Raw genomic sequence first — 16,164 nt, 5'->3', positions numbered from 1 at the left:
TTCTCACAAATGTACAAGTCAGCACACTTCTAGGCTGGATTTCACTACAGGTGACTGTGTTCCTGAGGTTGTCAGATTCATCAATTAAAAACACAGGATGCCCAGTTAAATTTGAATTTTAGATAATAAATAATTTTTAGTATAAGTATGTCCCATGTAATATTTGGAACATACTTATACTAAAAATAAATACTTGTTGTTTATCTGAAATTTGTATTTGAATGAGTACCTTGTATTTTATCTGGCAATCCTATTTGCCATTTCCCATCTTCCTTCTCCTGGGACCAAAAGGCTCAGTTCAGCATGTGCTTTTCATGGTGATGGCAGAGGCAGAAGACCAAGTGAGTCCAATTGTTTCAGCACTTGTCAAGGCTCTGCTCATATTACCTATACTGATATCCTTGGCCAAAACAGGTGACATGGTCCAGGAATGTAAAAATGTGTACCACCCACTCTAGGAGGGCATAGGCATGGTAAAGGATGTGGAACAGGGAAGAGTGGAAAACTGGAGCCATTAACACAGTCAATCAACTTCTACCTCTTTTAAACTATTTCTTATAAAAACCAAGTTCTGGGCTTCCCTGGTGGCGCGGTGGTTAAGAATCCGCCTGCCGATGCGGGGGACACGGGTTCATGCCCCGGTCCGGGAAGATCCCACATGCCGCGGAGCGGCTGGGCCCGTAAGCCATGGCCGCTGAGCCTGCGCGTCCGGAGCCTGTGCTCCGCAACGGGAGAGGCCACAACAGTGAGAGGCCTGCGTACCGCATTAAAAACAAACAAACAAAAAAACCCAAGTTCTAAGGAGGGAGAGTCTGAAATGCCCAACTTAGGTAATTTTCTTTGGCTAAGGAAAACAGGTTACCTGATCGACAATCCCAACAAACCAATGGCAGTGGGATGAGAGGTAGTTCTCCAAAGGAAAAGTATGGTGTCTTGCCAGAAGAAGAAGGCATGGATTGGGGCAGATTAAACACTCCACTATGTCCCTGACCTTGCCTGCATTTCCACTTTCGGTCATACACAAGAGATGTTAGTTTCATACAAATGGGAAGAAGGGATAAGTTTGAACCTGGAGAACTGTACAAAAATGTACAGGCAGCTCTGAGTCCACAAAAAACAAGGCAGCCCTGGAGATCTGGTAGAGGTAGTGGGTAAGAAAATTACAAAAAGTGTGAGAAAGAACAATAAAATCATGAGTGCCAGAGCCAGACTGGTTGTGTCATATCTTACTGCTGGTTCATTGCACAGCTGAAGGAATTCATGTATCCAAGTGCAGCTAGATGTTAGCATTATTTTAGAAACTGCCATTCACTTTGCACTGAATAAAATTTAAAAAAACATGCATTTCTTTATCATTGAACATATGTGAATTTCAATGAAAAAGTATTACCTATTTAATCAGATTTTAAAATTAGAAGTGTTGGGTGTGGCATATTCATTTTACATTTTTTTTTTTACAATGGAAACCCTGAGGATTACTTTGAATAATGAATTTTGCTAATGTCCTGAAAGAAGGGTATCTAAATTATGTTTTTCACTCAGCATTTTAGAAGGTATTATTCTAATAAACAATTAATTTTGGAACTGGCAACACCTAATAATAGTGTGGTGTCCGAAAGATTAGTGACTTATATTTTCAAATATTTTGATAAATTACTTGGCATGGTAAGTAAGACTTATATTTACGTTTCCCAGAAAATATTGCTCTGGCCAAATGGGTAGCACTATATAGGGTAATTCTGAAAACCAAAATGATGTATGCATTTTATATTATTTAGCAAATGGTATTGGGGAAATTGACTAAAAACATATGGGGGAAAATTTATTTACAGTTCACACCATAAGTAAATCCCATATGATGTAAAGAGTTCACTTTTTAAAAAATGAAACAGACCATTAAAAGAAAAATAAAAGAAATAGAGATAAGCATTTAACTGATCTTATGTTATAAAAAGACCTAATATGCCCAGAAGCAATAGAAGAAATCACAAAAGAAAGATACATAAAAAAATTAAGACTTCGGGCTTCCCTGGTGGTCCAGTGGTTAGGGCTCCATGCTTCCACTGGAAGGGGGCATGGGTTTGATTCCTGGTCGGGGAACTGAGATCCCGCATGCTGCATCGCGTGGCCAAAAAAAAAAGACACCTACAGAACAAATATGGTCATAAAATTAAGAATAAATTGGGGAAATTGTAAATAACAAAAGGTCAATTCCTTGTGGTATAAGGAGCTGTCATTAGTTGGTAAGCAAAACAAAATAATCCAGACAAACTGGAGAAGTCACTGAAACTGAATAGGCTGAAAACTTTAAATAAATGGTTCATGGCATAAAATTTAGGAAGATATAATAAATCACATTAATATCCTTTGAGTAAAAATTGTTAGGAAATACTCCAGAAAGAGAAAACCAAAACAAACGAACAAACAAAAACTACCCAGACTACTGTGATGACCCAAGAATTGAACATAAATCAATATTACAGTCATTTTGATAAACAACTTATGTTTGCTGATGCAAATAAAGTTATCATGTTAAACAATATTTCCTAAGTAGTCATCCTTACTGAGAATTAAAATAGAGTAACAAATACTATTTGGAACCACTTTTGCAAAAGTGAGTGTAATATAGAGGAAGAGCTAAGTTTGGGAAATCTGTAAGCCTTTGGTTTTGGTACTAGCTCTATAATTCCTTAGCTAATGTGATTTTTACCCATTTTATCCCTTATGTCCACATCTGTAAAATGGCAGTAATGATAATAAAAGTACTTTTTACTTCCCAGAATCTTTATAAAAATTTTATGAGTAACAGAAAAAAAACCTTTGATTTGCCTCTTTAATATTATGTTATCAGTGATGGTATAAATGTAGACTGCATGAATTACTATAGGAAACTAGGAAGGAACTATTAAACCATTAAACAAAAAAAAGTTACATGTATTTGTATACATACATGCAAATATATATATATATATATATATATATATATATATACACATGTATATATGACTTATGATAGAAAAGAAAAAAAGAAGTTAAAACCCTGAAAAGTCTGTAATTGAGGAAGTTGGACACCAAGTTCATCTTGGTTTCTAAAATATATGAACATTTTTCTGCCCCATGGTCAATTTTTTTTTTTTTCAACTGTCTGTTTTGGAGATTAACACCTTGTTGGTTGCATTATTGTATTGCATTTACTTTTTTTTTTTTACATGTTTATGGAGTATAATTGCTTTACAATGGTGTGTTAGTTTCTGCTTTATAACAAAGTGAATCAGTTATACATATACATATGTTCCCATATCTCTTCTCTCTTGTGTCTCCCTCCCTCCAACCCTCCCTATCCCACCCCTCTAGGTGGTCACAGAGCACTGAGCTGATCTCCCTGTGCTATGCGGCTACTTCTCACTAGTTATCTATTTTACGTTTGGTAGTGTACATATGTCCATGCCACTCTCTCACTTTATCACAGCTTACCCTTCCCCCTCCCACTATCCTGAAGTCCATTCTCTAGTAGGTCTGTGACTTTATTCCTGTCTTACCCCTAGGTTCGTCATGACATTTTTTTTTCTTAAATTCCATATATATGTGTTAACTTGTGGTATTTGTCTTTCTCTTACTGACTTACTTCACTCTGTATGACAAACTCTAGGTCCATCCACCTCATTACAAATAGCTCAATTTCGTTTCTTTTTATGGCTGAGTAATATTCCATTGTATATATGTGCCACATCTTCTTTATCCATTCATCCGATGATGGACACTTACGTTGTTGCCATCTCCAGGCTATTGTAAATAGAGCTGCAATGAACATTTTGGTACATGACTCTTTTTGAATTATGGTTTTCTCAGGGTATATTCCCAGTAGTGGGATTGCTGGGTCATATGGTAGTTGTATTTTTCATTTTTTCAGGAACCTCCATACTGTTCTCCATAGTGGCTGAACCAATTCACATTCCCACCAGCAGTGCAAGAGTGTTCCCTTTTCTCCACACCCTCTCCAACATCTACTGTTTGTAGATTTTTTGATGATGGCCATTCTGACTGGTGTGAGATGATATCTCATTGTACTTTTGATTTGCATTTCTCTAATGATTAATGATGTTGAGCATTCTTTCATGTGTTTGTTGGCAGCAATCTGTATATCTTCTTTGGAGAAATGTCTATTTAGGTCTTCTGCCCATTTTTGGATTGGGTTGTTTTTTTGCTATTGACCTGCATGAGCTGCTTACAAATTTTGGAGATTAATCCTTTGTCAGTTGCTTCATTTGCAAATATTTCTCCCATTCTGAGGGTTGTCTTTTGGTCTTGTTTATGGTTTCCTTTGCTGTGCAAAAGCTTTGAAGTTCCATTAGGTCCCATTTGTTTATTTTTGTTTTTATTTCCATTTCTCTAGGAGGTGGGTCAAAAAGGATCTTGCTGTGATTTATGTCATAGAGTGTTCTGCCTATGTCTTCCTCTAAGAGTTTTATAGTATCTGACCTTACATTTAGGTCTTTAATCCATTTTGAGCTTATTTTTGTGTATGGTGTTAGGGAGTGTTCTCATCTCATACTTTTACATGTACCTGTCCAGTTTTCCCAGCACCACTTATTGAAGAGGCTGTCCTTTCTCCACTGTACATTCCTGCCTCCTTTATCAAAGATAAGGTGACCATATGTGTGTGGGTTTATCTCTGGGCTTTCTATCCTGTTCCATTGATCTATCTTTCTGTTTTTGTGCCAGTACCATACTGTCTTGATTACTGTAGCTTTGTAGTATAGTCTGAAGTCAGGGAGCCTGATTCCTCCAGCTCCGTTTTTTGTTCTCAAGATTGCTTTGGCTATTCGGGGTCTTTTGTGTTTCCATACAAATTGTGAAATTTTTTGTTCTAGTTCTGTGAAAAATGCCAGTGGTAGTTTGATAGGGACTGCACTGAATCTGTAGATGGCTTTGGGTAGTAGAGTCATTTTCACAGTTTTGATTCTTCCAATCCAAGAACATGGTATATCTCTCCATCTATTTGTATCATCTTTAATTTCTTCCTTCAGTGTCTTATAATTTTCTGCATACAGGTCTTTTGTCTCCTTAGATAGGTTTATTCCTAGATATTTTATTCTTTTTGTTGCAGTGGTAAATGGGAGTGTTTTCTTGATTTCACTTTCAGATTTTTCATCATTAGTGTATAGGAGTACAAGAGATTTCTGTGCATTAATTTTGTATCCTGCTACTTTGCCAGATTCATTGATTAGCTCTAGTAGTTTCCTGGTAGCATCTTTAGGATTCTCTATGTATAGTATCATGTCATCTGCAAACAGTGACAGCTTTACTTCTTTGCCGATTTGGATTCCTTTTATTTCCTTTTCGTCTCTGATTGCTGTGGCTAAAACTTCCAAAGCTATGTTGAATAAGAGTGGTGAGAGTGGGCAACCTTGTCTTTTTCCTGATCTTAGTGGAAATGCTTTCAGTTTTTCACCATTGAGCACGATGTTAGCTGTGGGTTTGTCATATATGGCCTTTATTATGTTGAGGAAAGTTCCCTCTATGCCTACTTTCTGCAGGGTTTTTATCATAAATCGGTGTTGAATTTTGTCAAAAGTTTTCTCTGCATCTATTGAGATGATCATATGGTTTCTCTCCTTCAGTTTGTTAATATGGAGTATCACATTGATTGATTTGCGTATATTGAAGAATCCTTGCATTCCTGGAATAAAGCCCACTTGATCATGGTGTATGATTCTTTTAATGTGCTGTTGGATTCTGTTTGCTAGTATTTTGTTGAGGAGCTTTGCATCTATGTTCATCAGTGATATTGGCCTGTAGTTTTCTTTCTTTGTGACATCCTTGTCTGGTTTTGGTATCAGGGTGATGGTGGCCTTGTAGAATGAGTTTGGGAGTGTTCCTCCCTCTGCTATATTTTGGAAGAGTTTGAGAAGGATAGGTGTTAGCTCTTCTGAAACGTTTGATAGAATTCGCCTGTGAAGCCATCTGGTCCTTGGCTTTTGTTTGTTGGAAGATTTTTAATCACAGTTTCAATTTCAGTGCTTGTGATTGGTCTGTTCATCTTTTCTATTTCTTCCTGATTCAATCTTGGCAGATTGTGCATTTCTAAGAATTTGTCCATTTCTTCCAGGTTATCCATTTTATTGGCATAGAGTTGCTTGTAGTAATCTCTCATGATCTTTTGTATTTCTGCAGTGTCAGTTGTTACTTCTCCTTTTTTATTTCTAATTGTATTGATTTGAGTCTTCTCCCTTTTTTTCTTGATGAGTCTGGCTAATGGTTTATCTATTTTGTTTACCTTCTCAAAGAACCACCTTTTAGTTTTATTGATCTTTGCTATTGTTTCCTTCATTTCTTTTTCATTTATTTCTGATCTGATTTTTATGATTTCTTTCCTTTTGCTAACTTTGGGGTTTTTGTGTTCTTCTTTCTCTAATTGCTTTAGGTGCAATATTAGGTTATTTATTTGAGGTGTTTCCTGTTTCTTAAGGTAGGATTGTATTGCTATAAACTTCCCTCTTAGAACTGCTTTTGCTGCATCCCTCAGGTTTTGGGTCATCGTGTCTCCATTGTCATTTGTTTCTAGGTATTTTTTGATTTTCTCTTTGATTTCTTCAGTGGTCACTTCGTTAGTAAGTAGTGTATTGTTTAGCCTCCATGTGTTTGTATTTTTTTACAGATCTTTTCCTGTAATTGATATCTAGTCTCATAGCATTGTGGTCGGAAAAGATACTTGATAGAATTTCAATTTTCTTAAATTTACCAAGGCTTGATTTGTGACCCAAGATATGATCTATCCTGGAGAATATTCCATGAGCACTTGAGAAAAATGTGTATTTTGTTGTTTTTGGATGGAATGTCCTATAAATATCAATTAAGTCCATCTTGTTTAATGTATCATTTAAAGCTTGTGTTTCCTTATTTATTTTCATTTTGGATGATCTGTCCATTGGTGAAAGTGGGGTGTTGAAGTCCCCTACTATGAATGATTTACTGTCGATTTCCCCTTTTATGGCTCTTAGTATTTGCCTTATGTATTGAGGTGCTCCTATGTTGGGTGCATAAGTATTTACAATTGTTATATCTTCTTCTTGGATCGATCCCTTGATCATTATGTAGTGTCCTTCTTTGTCTCTTCTAATAGTCTTTATTTTAAAGTCTATTTTGTCTGATATGAGAATTGCTACTCCAGCTTTCTTTTGGTTTCCATTTGCATGGAATATCATTTTCCATCCCCTTACTTTCAGTTTGTATGTGTCTCTAGGTCTGAAGTGGGTCTCTTGTAGACAGCATATATATGGGTCTTGTTTTTGTATCCATTCAGCTAGTCTGTGTCTTTTGGTGGGAGCATTTAGTCCATTTACATTTAAGGTAATTATCGATATGTATGTTCCTATTCCCATTTTCTTAATTGTTTGGGGTTCATTATTGTAGGTCTTTTCCTTCTCTTGTGTCTCTTGCCTAGAGAAGTTCCTATAGCATTCGTTATAAAGCTGGTTTGGTGGTGCTGAACTCTCTCAGCTTTTGCTTGTCGGTAAAGGTTTTAATTTCTCCATCAAATCTGAATGAGATCTTTGCTGGGTAGAGTAATCTTGGTTGTAGGTTTTTCTCCTTCATCACTTTAAATATGTCCTGCCAGTCCTTTCTGGCTTTCAGAGTTTCTGCTGAAAGATCAGCTGTTAACCTTATGGCGATTCCCTTGTGTGTTATTTGTTGTTGTTCCCTTGCTGCTTATAATATGTTTTCTTTGTATTTAATTTTTGACAGTTTGATTAATATGCGTCTTGGCGTATTTCTTTGGATTTATCCTGTATAGGACTCCCTGTGCTGCCTGGAATTGATTAACTATTTCGTTTCCCATATTAGGGAAGTTTTCAACTATAATCTCTTCAGATATTTTCTCAGTCCCTTTCTTTTTCTCTTCTTTTTCTGGAACCCCTGTAATTCGAATGTTGGTGAACTTAATGTTGTCCCAGAGGTCTCTGAGACTGTCCTCAGTTCTTTGCATTCTGTTTTCTTTATTCTGCTCTGCAGTAGTTATTTCCACTATTTTATCTTCCAGGTCACTTATCCGTTCTTCTGCCTCAGTTATTCGGCTATTGATCCCATCTAGGGTCTTTTTCATTTCATTTATTTTGTTGTTCATCATTGTTTGTTTCATATTTAGTTCTTCTAGGTCCTTGTTAAATGTTTATTGCATTTTGTCTATTCTATTTCCAAGATTTTGGATCATCTTTACTATCATTATTCTAAATTCTTTTAAAGGTAGACTGCCTATTTCCTCTTCATTTGTTAGGTCTGGTGCGTTTTTATCTTGCTCCTTCATCTGCTGTGTGTTTTTCTGTCTTCTCATTTTGCTTATCTTACTGTAATTGGGTTCTCCTTTTTGCAGGCTGCAGGTTTGTAGCTCCCATTGTTTTTGGTGTGTCTCCCCAGTGGCTAAGGTTGGTTCAGTGGGTTGTGTAGGCTTCCTGGTGGAGGGGACTAGTGCCTGTGTTCTGGTGGATGAGGCTGGATCTTGTCTTTCTGGTGGGCAGGTCCACGTCTGGTGGTGTGTTTTGCGGTGCCTGTGGACTTATTATGATTTTAAGCAGCCTCTCTGCTAATGGGTGGGGTTGTGTTCCTGTCTTGCTAGTTGTTTGGCATAGGGTGTCCAGCACTGTAGCTTGCTGGTCATTGAGTGAAGCTGGGTGCTGATGTTGAGATGGAGATCTCTGGGAGATTTTCGCCGTTTGATATTATGTGGAGCTGGGAGGTGTCTTGTGGACCAGTGTCCTGAAGTTGGCTCTCCCACCTCAGAGGCACAGCACTGACTTCTGGCTGCAGCACCAAAAACCTTTCATCCACATGGCTCAGAATAAAAGGGAGAAAGGAAGGAAGGAAGGAAGGAAGGAAGGGAGGGAGGAAGGAAGGAAGGAGGGAAGGAAGGAAAGAGAAAAGAAGATAAAGTAAAATAAAATAAAGTAAGATAAAATAAAGTTATTAAAATAAAAAATAATTATTAAGAACAAAAAGAAATTTTTTTAAAAGAAAAAAAAAACGGACAGATAGAACCCTAGGACAAATGGTGGAAGCAATGTTATACAACCATTGTAAAGCAATTATACCTCAATAAAGATGTTAAGAACAACAACAACAAAAAAAAGCTATACAGACAAAATCTCACACGGAAGCATACACATACACACTCACAAAAAGAGGAAAAGGGGAAAAAAATCATAAATCTTGCTCTCAAAGTCCACCTCCTCAATTTGGAATGATTCGTTGTCTATTCAGATATTCCACAGATACAGGGTACATCAAGTTGATTGTGGAGCTTCAATCCGCTGCTTCTGAGGCTGCTGGGAGAGATTTCCTTTTCTCTTCTTTGTTCTCACAGCTCCCAAGGCTCAGCTTTGGATTTGGCCCCGCCTCTGTGTGTAGGTCGCCGGAGGGCATCTGTTCTTTGCTCAGACAGGACGGGGTTAAAGGAGCAGCTGCTTCGGGGGCTCTGTCTCACTCAGGCCGGGGGGAGGGAGGGGCACGGAGTGCGGGGCGAGCCTGCGTCGGCAGAGGCCGGCATGACGTTGCACCAGCCTGAGGCGCGCTGTGCGTTCTCCCGGGGGAGTTGTCCCTGGATCCCGGGACCCTGGCAGTGGCGGGCTGCACAGGCTCCCCGGAAGGGGTGTGTGGATAGTGACCTGTCCTCGCACACAGGCTTCTTGGTGGCGGCAGCAGCAGCCTTAGCGTCTCATGCCGGTCTCTGGGGTCCGCGCTTTTAGCCGCGGCTCGCGCCAGTCTCTGGAGCTCCTTTAAGCAGCGCTCTTAATCCCCTTTCATCGCGCACCAGGAAACAAAGAGGGAAGAAAAAGTCTCTTGCCTCTTCGGCATGTCCAGACTTTTCCCCGGACTCCCTCCCGGCTAGCTGTGGCACACTAACCCCCTGCAGGCTGTGTTCATGCCGCCAAACCCAGTTCTCTCCCTGCGCTCCAACCAAAGCCCGAGCCTCAGCTCCCAGCCCCGCCCGCCCCGGTGAGTGAGCAGACAAGCCTCTCGGGCTAGTGAGTGCCGGTCGGCACTGATCCTCTGTGCGGGAATCTCCCCGCTTTGTCCTCCACAACCCTGTTGCTGTGCTCTCCTCCGCGGCTCCGAAGCTTTCCCCCTGCACCACCCACAGTCTCCGCCCGCGAAGGGGCTGCCTAGTGTGTGGAAACCTTTCCTCCTTCATAGCTCCCTCCCACTGGTGCGGGTCCCGTCCCTATTCTTTTGTCTCAGTTTATTCTTTTTTCTTTTGCTCTACCCAGGTACGTGGGGAGAGTCTTGCCTTTTGGGAGGTCTGAGATCTTCTGCCAGCGTTCAGTAGGTGTTCTGTAGGAGTTGTTCCACGTGTAGATGTATTTCTGTTGTATCTGTGGGGAGGAAGGTGATTGTGTCTTACTCTTTCACCATCTTCCCCTCGTCCTCAATTTTTTTTTTAATTGAGTCAAAGTTGATAGTGAAATAGATGACTAGATGGGTACCTAAAGAAATATTGATAAAAATGTTTTACTGGTTCAGAATAAAAGCTTGCTCCTTTGTGACAAAAATTTAATGAGATGACTTCTTTGAGCTCAAAAAAGAGTTGGAGAGAAAAATTTCATTCATTTCTTTTTTCAAGCACACTGACTGAGCACCTACCATATTCCAAGTACCGTGCTCTGTAAGATTCAGTGGACAAAGGCCTTCCTGTCTGCCTCTTTCAGTTTAGTGACTGGCATAGGTAAATAATCCAGCGATTATGGTTCAGTGCTGTGTGGAGAAACACAGGGTACAGTGTGAGAACACAGGAGGGCCACCCAATATGGAATCAGGAGTGGGGTTGGGGGTAGGTGGGGGATGACAGGACAGTCTTCCTGGAAAAAGTGAGAAAACAAGCTGAGAAGTTGAGACCTGATGGAGGAAATGGAAGAGTCACATGAAGAGTTGAAAGAAGACATTCCATGTAGAAAAAAATGGAATGTTAAATGCCTGGGAGTAAACAAAGATAGTATATTACAGGAATCAAAAGTTGTTTGATCTGACTGGATGATGCAACGCAAAGGGAATAGGATATAAGGCAGGAGAGAGAAGCAGGGGCTAACCATGAATGACCTATTAAGCTATATTAAGAAGTTTTTATTTTGAGGGCAATGAGATTAATCAGAGGATACCATATTCATATTTGCCATTTAGGGGGAAAATTCTGATTGCAGTATGGTGAATGAATGACAGTGAGCTTGGAGAGAAGAAGACTAGAGGCAAAGAAACTAGTTGTAATGCTTTTGCGGTAATTCAGGCAAAAAAAAATAAAAAGAAATGTTGATGGTTGGAACAAGGCTAGTAGGAATAGGAATTGAGAGAGGAATTGAGAGTGATAAATGAATCTGAGAGATATTTAAAAGTCATAAGCCGTAGAATTTGGGGATCCATTTTATATGGGGGCAGTAAAGGAGAGAGAGCCGTCGAGGGAGATAAACTTCTTTTTTGGTTTGGACAACTGTTTTCATGGGGACACCATTACTGAGAAAGTGATCACAAGATTACAGGTTCTCTGTGGGAAGGAAGATGATGACCCCTGAGTATGTTGAATCCTGGATTTCTGTGAGACATTCAGTGGAGACGTAGAATAGTTTGTTCATTGAAAGTGCAGATATAAAGGTCATGAGAAAAATATGGGCTGAAGTTACTGATTTGGGAGTCATCAATAGCATGACATTAGCTTCTGAAGCTCAAGAGTAGATGAGTAGTGAGTGATCACAGTGAATAATATTTAAAAAGAAGACAGTGATCAAAGCTTCAGATGTTTAAGGAAGGGGACAAGATAGACCAAAAGTTAAACTTGGAAGGTTGGCCAGAAGGGTAAGAGGAAAAGCAGTTGAGTTTGTGACCTAGAAACTAAGGAAAGGAAAAATGAGGTTCCGGTCAACAAAGTCAACTACTTCAGTGAAAAATAGGAATAATAACAAAAATTTTCGTTGGAACTGAAAACAGTATGGTTCAAACAAATTGGTGAGCCTCTTGAGAGCAGTTTCTTTGGAGGTTAATGAGAGAATGCAGATTGCACTGAAGGTTGGAGTGTGAATGGGAAGTGAAGACATGGTATAGAACAATTCCTTCAAAAATTTGGAGATAGAGAAGTTAAAAGTAAATAAGAAGGTAAGACGGGATTTGGGGAGGGATTTCTTTCTAGAGCAAAAAGGCTACATCGTATATAAATGCTTATGGCAAGAAGCTGATACAAAGTACAATAAAGTAGGAAGATAAATGATGGAGTGAAACTACTGGTTAGTGACCCAGAGGAAGGTGGGATACAATGTCAACATGATTGCATTTCTAACTGTTCAGCACAAACACTTTGTGTGTCTCCAGTGTCTGAGATTCAGGACCTGAATATACTGTCCTTAATTAGGAGAAAGAATATAGTTTGGTGGCTAAAGCATAGCCCTGTAGCTAATTATTCTAGATTTTATTCCCAATTTTATTACTACCTGTCTATGTAATATTGAGCAAGTGACCTTACTTGTGTGCCATGTAAAATCAAAGTCCTTAGTACATATATATTCCTCCTATAAAGGAGAGGCAATATGAGTAAATTTTATCATAATAACTCTCTCAGATCTTGGCCATTGGAGATTTTTTTTCTATTTTGTAAATTTACATGTTTATATATTAGGGATATGGAATCTTTCCCCCTCCACTTTTTTTTTTTTTTAAATCAGAACACATCTGTGTTTCTTTTCTCTACTCTATGTCCTGTCTTGGAGTTCAGAATAAACTTTGAATTGAGTGACGTGAGCAATTACTATATAGCTTCCTGTTACAGTTCTTAGATTGTTGAGGGAGTTACCTAGGATGTCCAAGTCTTGTTCTCGAACACCATCATAGGTTGTATTGTAGGCGTTTTTGGACATGTTCAGAACCATGGCTTACTCGACTGGGAATTAAAAACTGTTAATATTAAACAGTAGAACAATTGTACATTCAGGAGCTCTGGGTTCTAAGCCTAGCCGTATTTCATGATGTGATCACCCTTGATAAGCCATTATTCCACTCTGTGCCTCATATTCCTCCCTATTAAATGGATATAACCTTTCAGGTCCTCATTGTAAAAGTCTGGGAGGGTATATTGTAAGCCAGTGTATGAATATGAGAAAACTACTCTGAACCCAAAGGGGAAACAGAAACTCTACAAATAGAAGTTGCTAAGTGACAGGAATCAACTACATTCTATTTCTGCCATTGGGTTTGATTTGGAATCACTGGTTCCTACCCAGAGGCCATATCAGATGTCACTGTGAGAAGAATGCCAAGGTCAAGAGGATCCTCCTCCCACTTCCTCCTTGTGACACTCTGACCTGGTCAGCTGCCCAGGTACCATCAATAACTGCTAACAGGGATCTGCAGGGATAATACAGTTGTCAGGCAGCTGCCTCTACAAGCAGAAAATGTTCCTGTTTTATTTGTCATTGCACAGAGTCTATAATGGGCAGGAAGAGTGAGAAAAAATAAGAGTTTTTTTATTATTGAAATACTTCATGCTCTCTTGTCTTCCTCCCTCCCCTGACACATAGTTTTTCAGAGACAGCATAAGCAGCTAAGAGTTAAAAAAAAGGAAAATCACAGTCAAAGCATAAACTCTGCAATTTGTAATCAGTGCATAACCTCTGTGATGAAATTTGTAAGTAATTCACTTTCCACTTAAGCCCACCAGTGTGAGATCTAATGTTGCCACCCAGAACACTAATGAAGGAAGTCAGATGGCAGTGCAGCTAGCCCTTGGGGACTCATTTCTCATATCACAGAGAAGTAATTTCTGTCATTTTTGGCCATCTGGTAGCCTGGATTGTGAAGATGAAGATTCATTCAAGTAGGGCTTAAGAGCTTGGGCCCTGGAGTCTTTTTAGATTCAAATCTGTTTTCTGTTTCTCACCTAGCCTATAACTATAACTTAGTTTTCCCCCCACAAATAAAATCCTCATAGGGTATTATTTCCTTATTATAAGGAGTTATTGAAATAATACAATACTTATAAAGTAATCTACATAAGGTCTTATGTATAGCAAATGCTTAAAGTTAGCTATTATTAAAGTGTTAGTAGTAGTGGTGGTAATAGTATTAGGAGTAATAGTAGTATTTTTATAAAGTCTACCTGTCTGTGACATAGGCCTTATTAATTCCATTTTTAAGCTCTAAGGTACATCATCAGGCCTGTCACACACCAAGATGATATTTAGAGGTTTTCTCTTGTAGTGATTAACCAAGTGTTTCCTTTTGTGGCTAGATTATAAGCAACAAGATATTACTGCATCTTTATGACACAACTCTGCAATCCGACATTAAATAGCACTGCTTTTCTTTTCCTGACATTTGGAGTAAATAGTGGGCTATAATCATTTTATACACATAAGAACATAAATGTCGGTAATATTTAGTGATAAGAAATTTATTCTTAATGTGTATAAGTGTGCATGTTCTCTAATAACCAAATAAGGTCCATTGTAATCAGAAAAGAGCTAAGACATTTTCATTATGTTACTCTGCATACTTCCTACAGCACTTGACCATAGTGGAGAGATTCTCACCTTACAGTAAGAACCACGCTTTTCATCTGCTCACTAAGTCTGTAAGGATGTCCAAAAGCACCCAGACTTCTTAATACAAAAATTCAACTGGTTTAAGTCAGAAAAGCACTTTGCTTGAATTTGCCACTTCCTGTTGCATGGACCAGTACTGGAAACCTGCTTTTACTGACATGCTTACATATTCCGTTTGCTTTTGTCTTTACAGTTCCACCAAAGATCTCCAACATTTCCTCGGATGTCACTGTGAATGAGGGCAGCAACGTGACCCTGGTCTGCATGGCCAATGGCCGTCCTGAACCTGTTATCACCTGGAGACACCTTACACCAACTGGTAAGTAACCTACCAGTCCCCCAGATGTCATACGCTATTTAGAATATCCTCATGTTTCTGTGATTCCATTGGATCCAAAAGGCAAGCATGTATATTGTTATTAAAACACTATTACAGTAGTGACATAAGACTTGTTTAGGGTCATCTCTGGTCTTGGCTAATGTATCCATCTCTATAAAGTCTACAACCATGGGGGGGAAAATATATATATATATTTGATGATTTATATATGATATATTTCATTTCCAATAGAACACTTCCTCGAGGCAACAAATATAGAAGCATTAAATGCATTAAATGACTTAGTATTATGTCTGAAATATATGCCAGGTTGGTGCCTGAATGCCTTGGGGCAATATTTTGTATGGATTAAATTTCCATAGCTCTTTGTATGTTTTTTTGTTTTGCTTTGCTTTTAAATACAGTTTCCTTATATGTAGCACCTTGTGATGAAATCTTTTAGGGATAATACACAATTGTTTGTGACTTCTAATATCCTATCCTTAGCATCTGGCTCTGTGGAGGGGCACCAGGCATGGACTAAACTTCATGAGCTCATTATGGATCCCCAGCTATGGATGCTAATTCAGTAAAAGTCAGAAAATCATTTCTCAGGAAAGTCTTCTGCATTCTCCCCTCCTCCTCCCACTATAACTGGTTCTGAGGTTCTGCTGCCTTTTGAGCTTCATTTAAATACTTTACCAAATTATTTAGTATTAACTGCATGCATCCTCCCCTACTCGACAGATGAAATTTTCTTATATGCAAAACCACGCCTTTGCGAATGACAGTATTTGTAGAATGGGGCCTGCTATTTCGTTTTTCCAGAAAGAGGAACTATGGATCAATTATTCTTATAAAATGTCATTTATTTTGGTAGCTAACCCCCAACATTTAACTGATTTATATCTGATATTCTTTTAAAGTTTTCTCGTATAAAATCTAGACATCTCGTTTATAACATATTAATTCTGAAATGAACACCATGAAAGATTGTTGTGCAAAGCTAGATAGGCAATGGGAGCTATCCCGAGATACTTCTAAAAGGCCAGGCCAGGGTAGTGTTTGGTTGTAGCATCTTTAAATATTTTGTATTTTGTGGTGTGAGAATATGGGCCTCCCTTTCATATTAGCCCTCAAATTAATTTATCAGGTGAAGTTTGGACTAACCTATGGAATGGTCTTTTATTTAGACAGTTATTCGTATTAGAGGCTTCTATTTTCTTAAGACAATGTCACTCAAAACCCATTCTATTGTTAATGCATACAGCTTGT

General features: G+C 38.7%; 1 protein-coding gene across 2 annotated transcripts in view; it reads left to right on the top strand.

Annotated features, from left to right (window-relative positions):
* LSAMP (limbic system associated membrane protein) overlaps positions 1-16,164 on the top strand; it is a gene marked incomplete at its 5' end in the record, with an annotated part of 646,055 nt that overhangs the window by 413,461 nt on the left and 216,430 nt on the right. For both annotated transcript variants that reach the window (XM_082840216.1, XM_082840215.1), the window contains one exon: positions 14,764-14,889. In XM_082840216.1, coding sequence (XP_082696342.1) covers positions 14,764-14,889 — 126 coding nt within the window. The remainder of the gene's footprint in view (positions 1-14,763; positions 14,890-16,164) is intronic.

This window comes from Leucopleurus acutus, assembly GCF_964270905.1.
Source record: "Leucopleurus acutus genome assembly, chromosome: 5".
In the NCBI taxonomy this organism is placed as follows: Eukaryota; Metazoa; Chordata; class Mammalia; order Artiodactyla; family Delphinidae; genus Leucopleurus; species Leucopleurus acutus.
The sequence above is the reverse complement of the archived record's forward strand: the minus strand, read 5'-3'. Positions and strand labels throughout refer to the sequence as shown.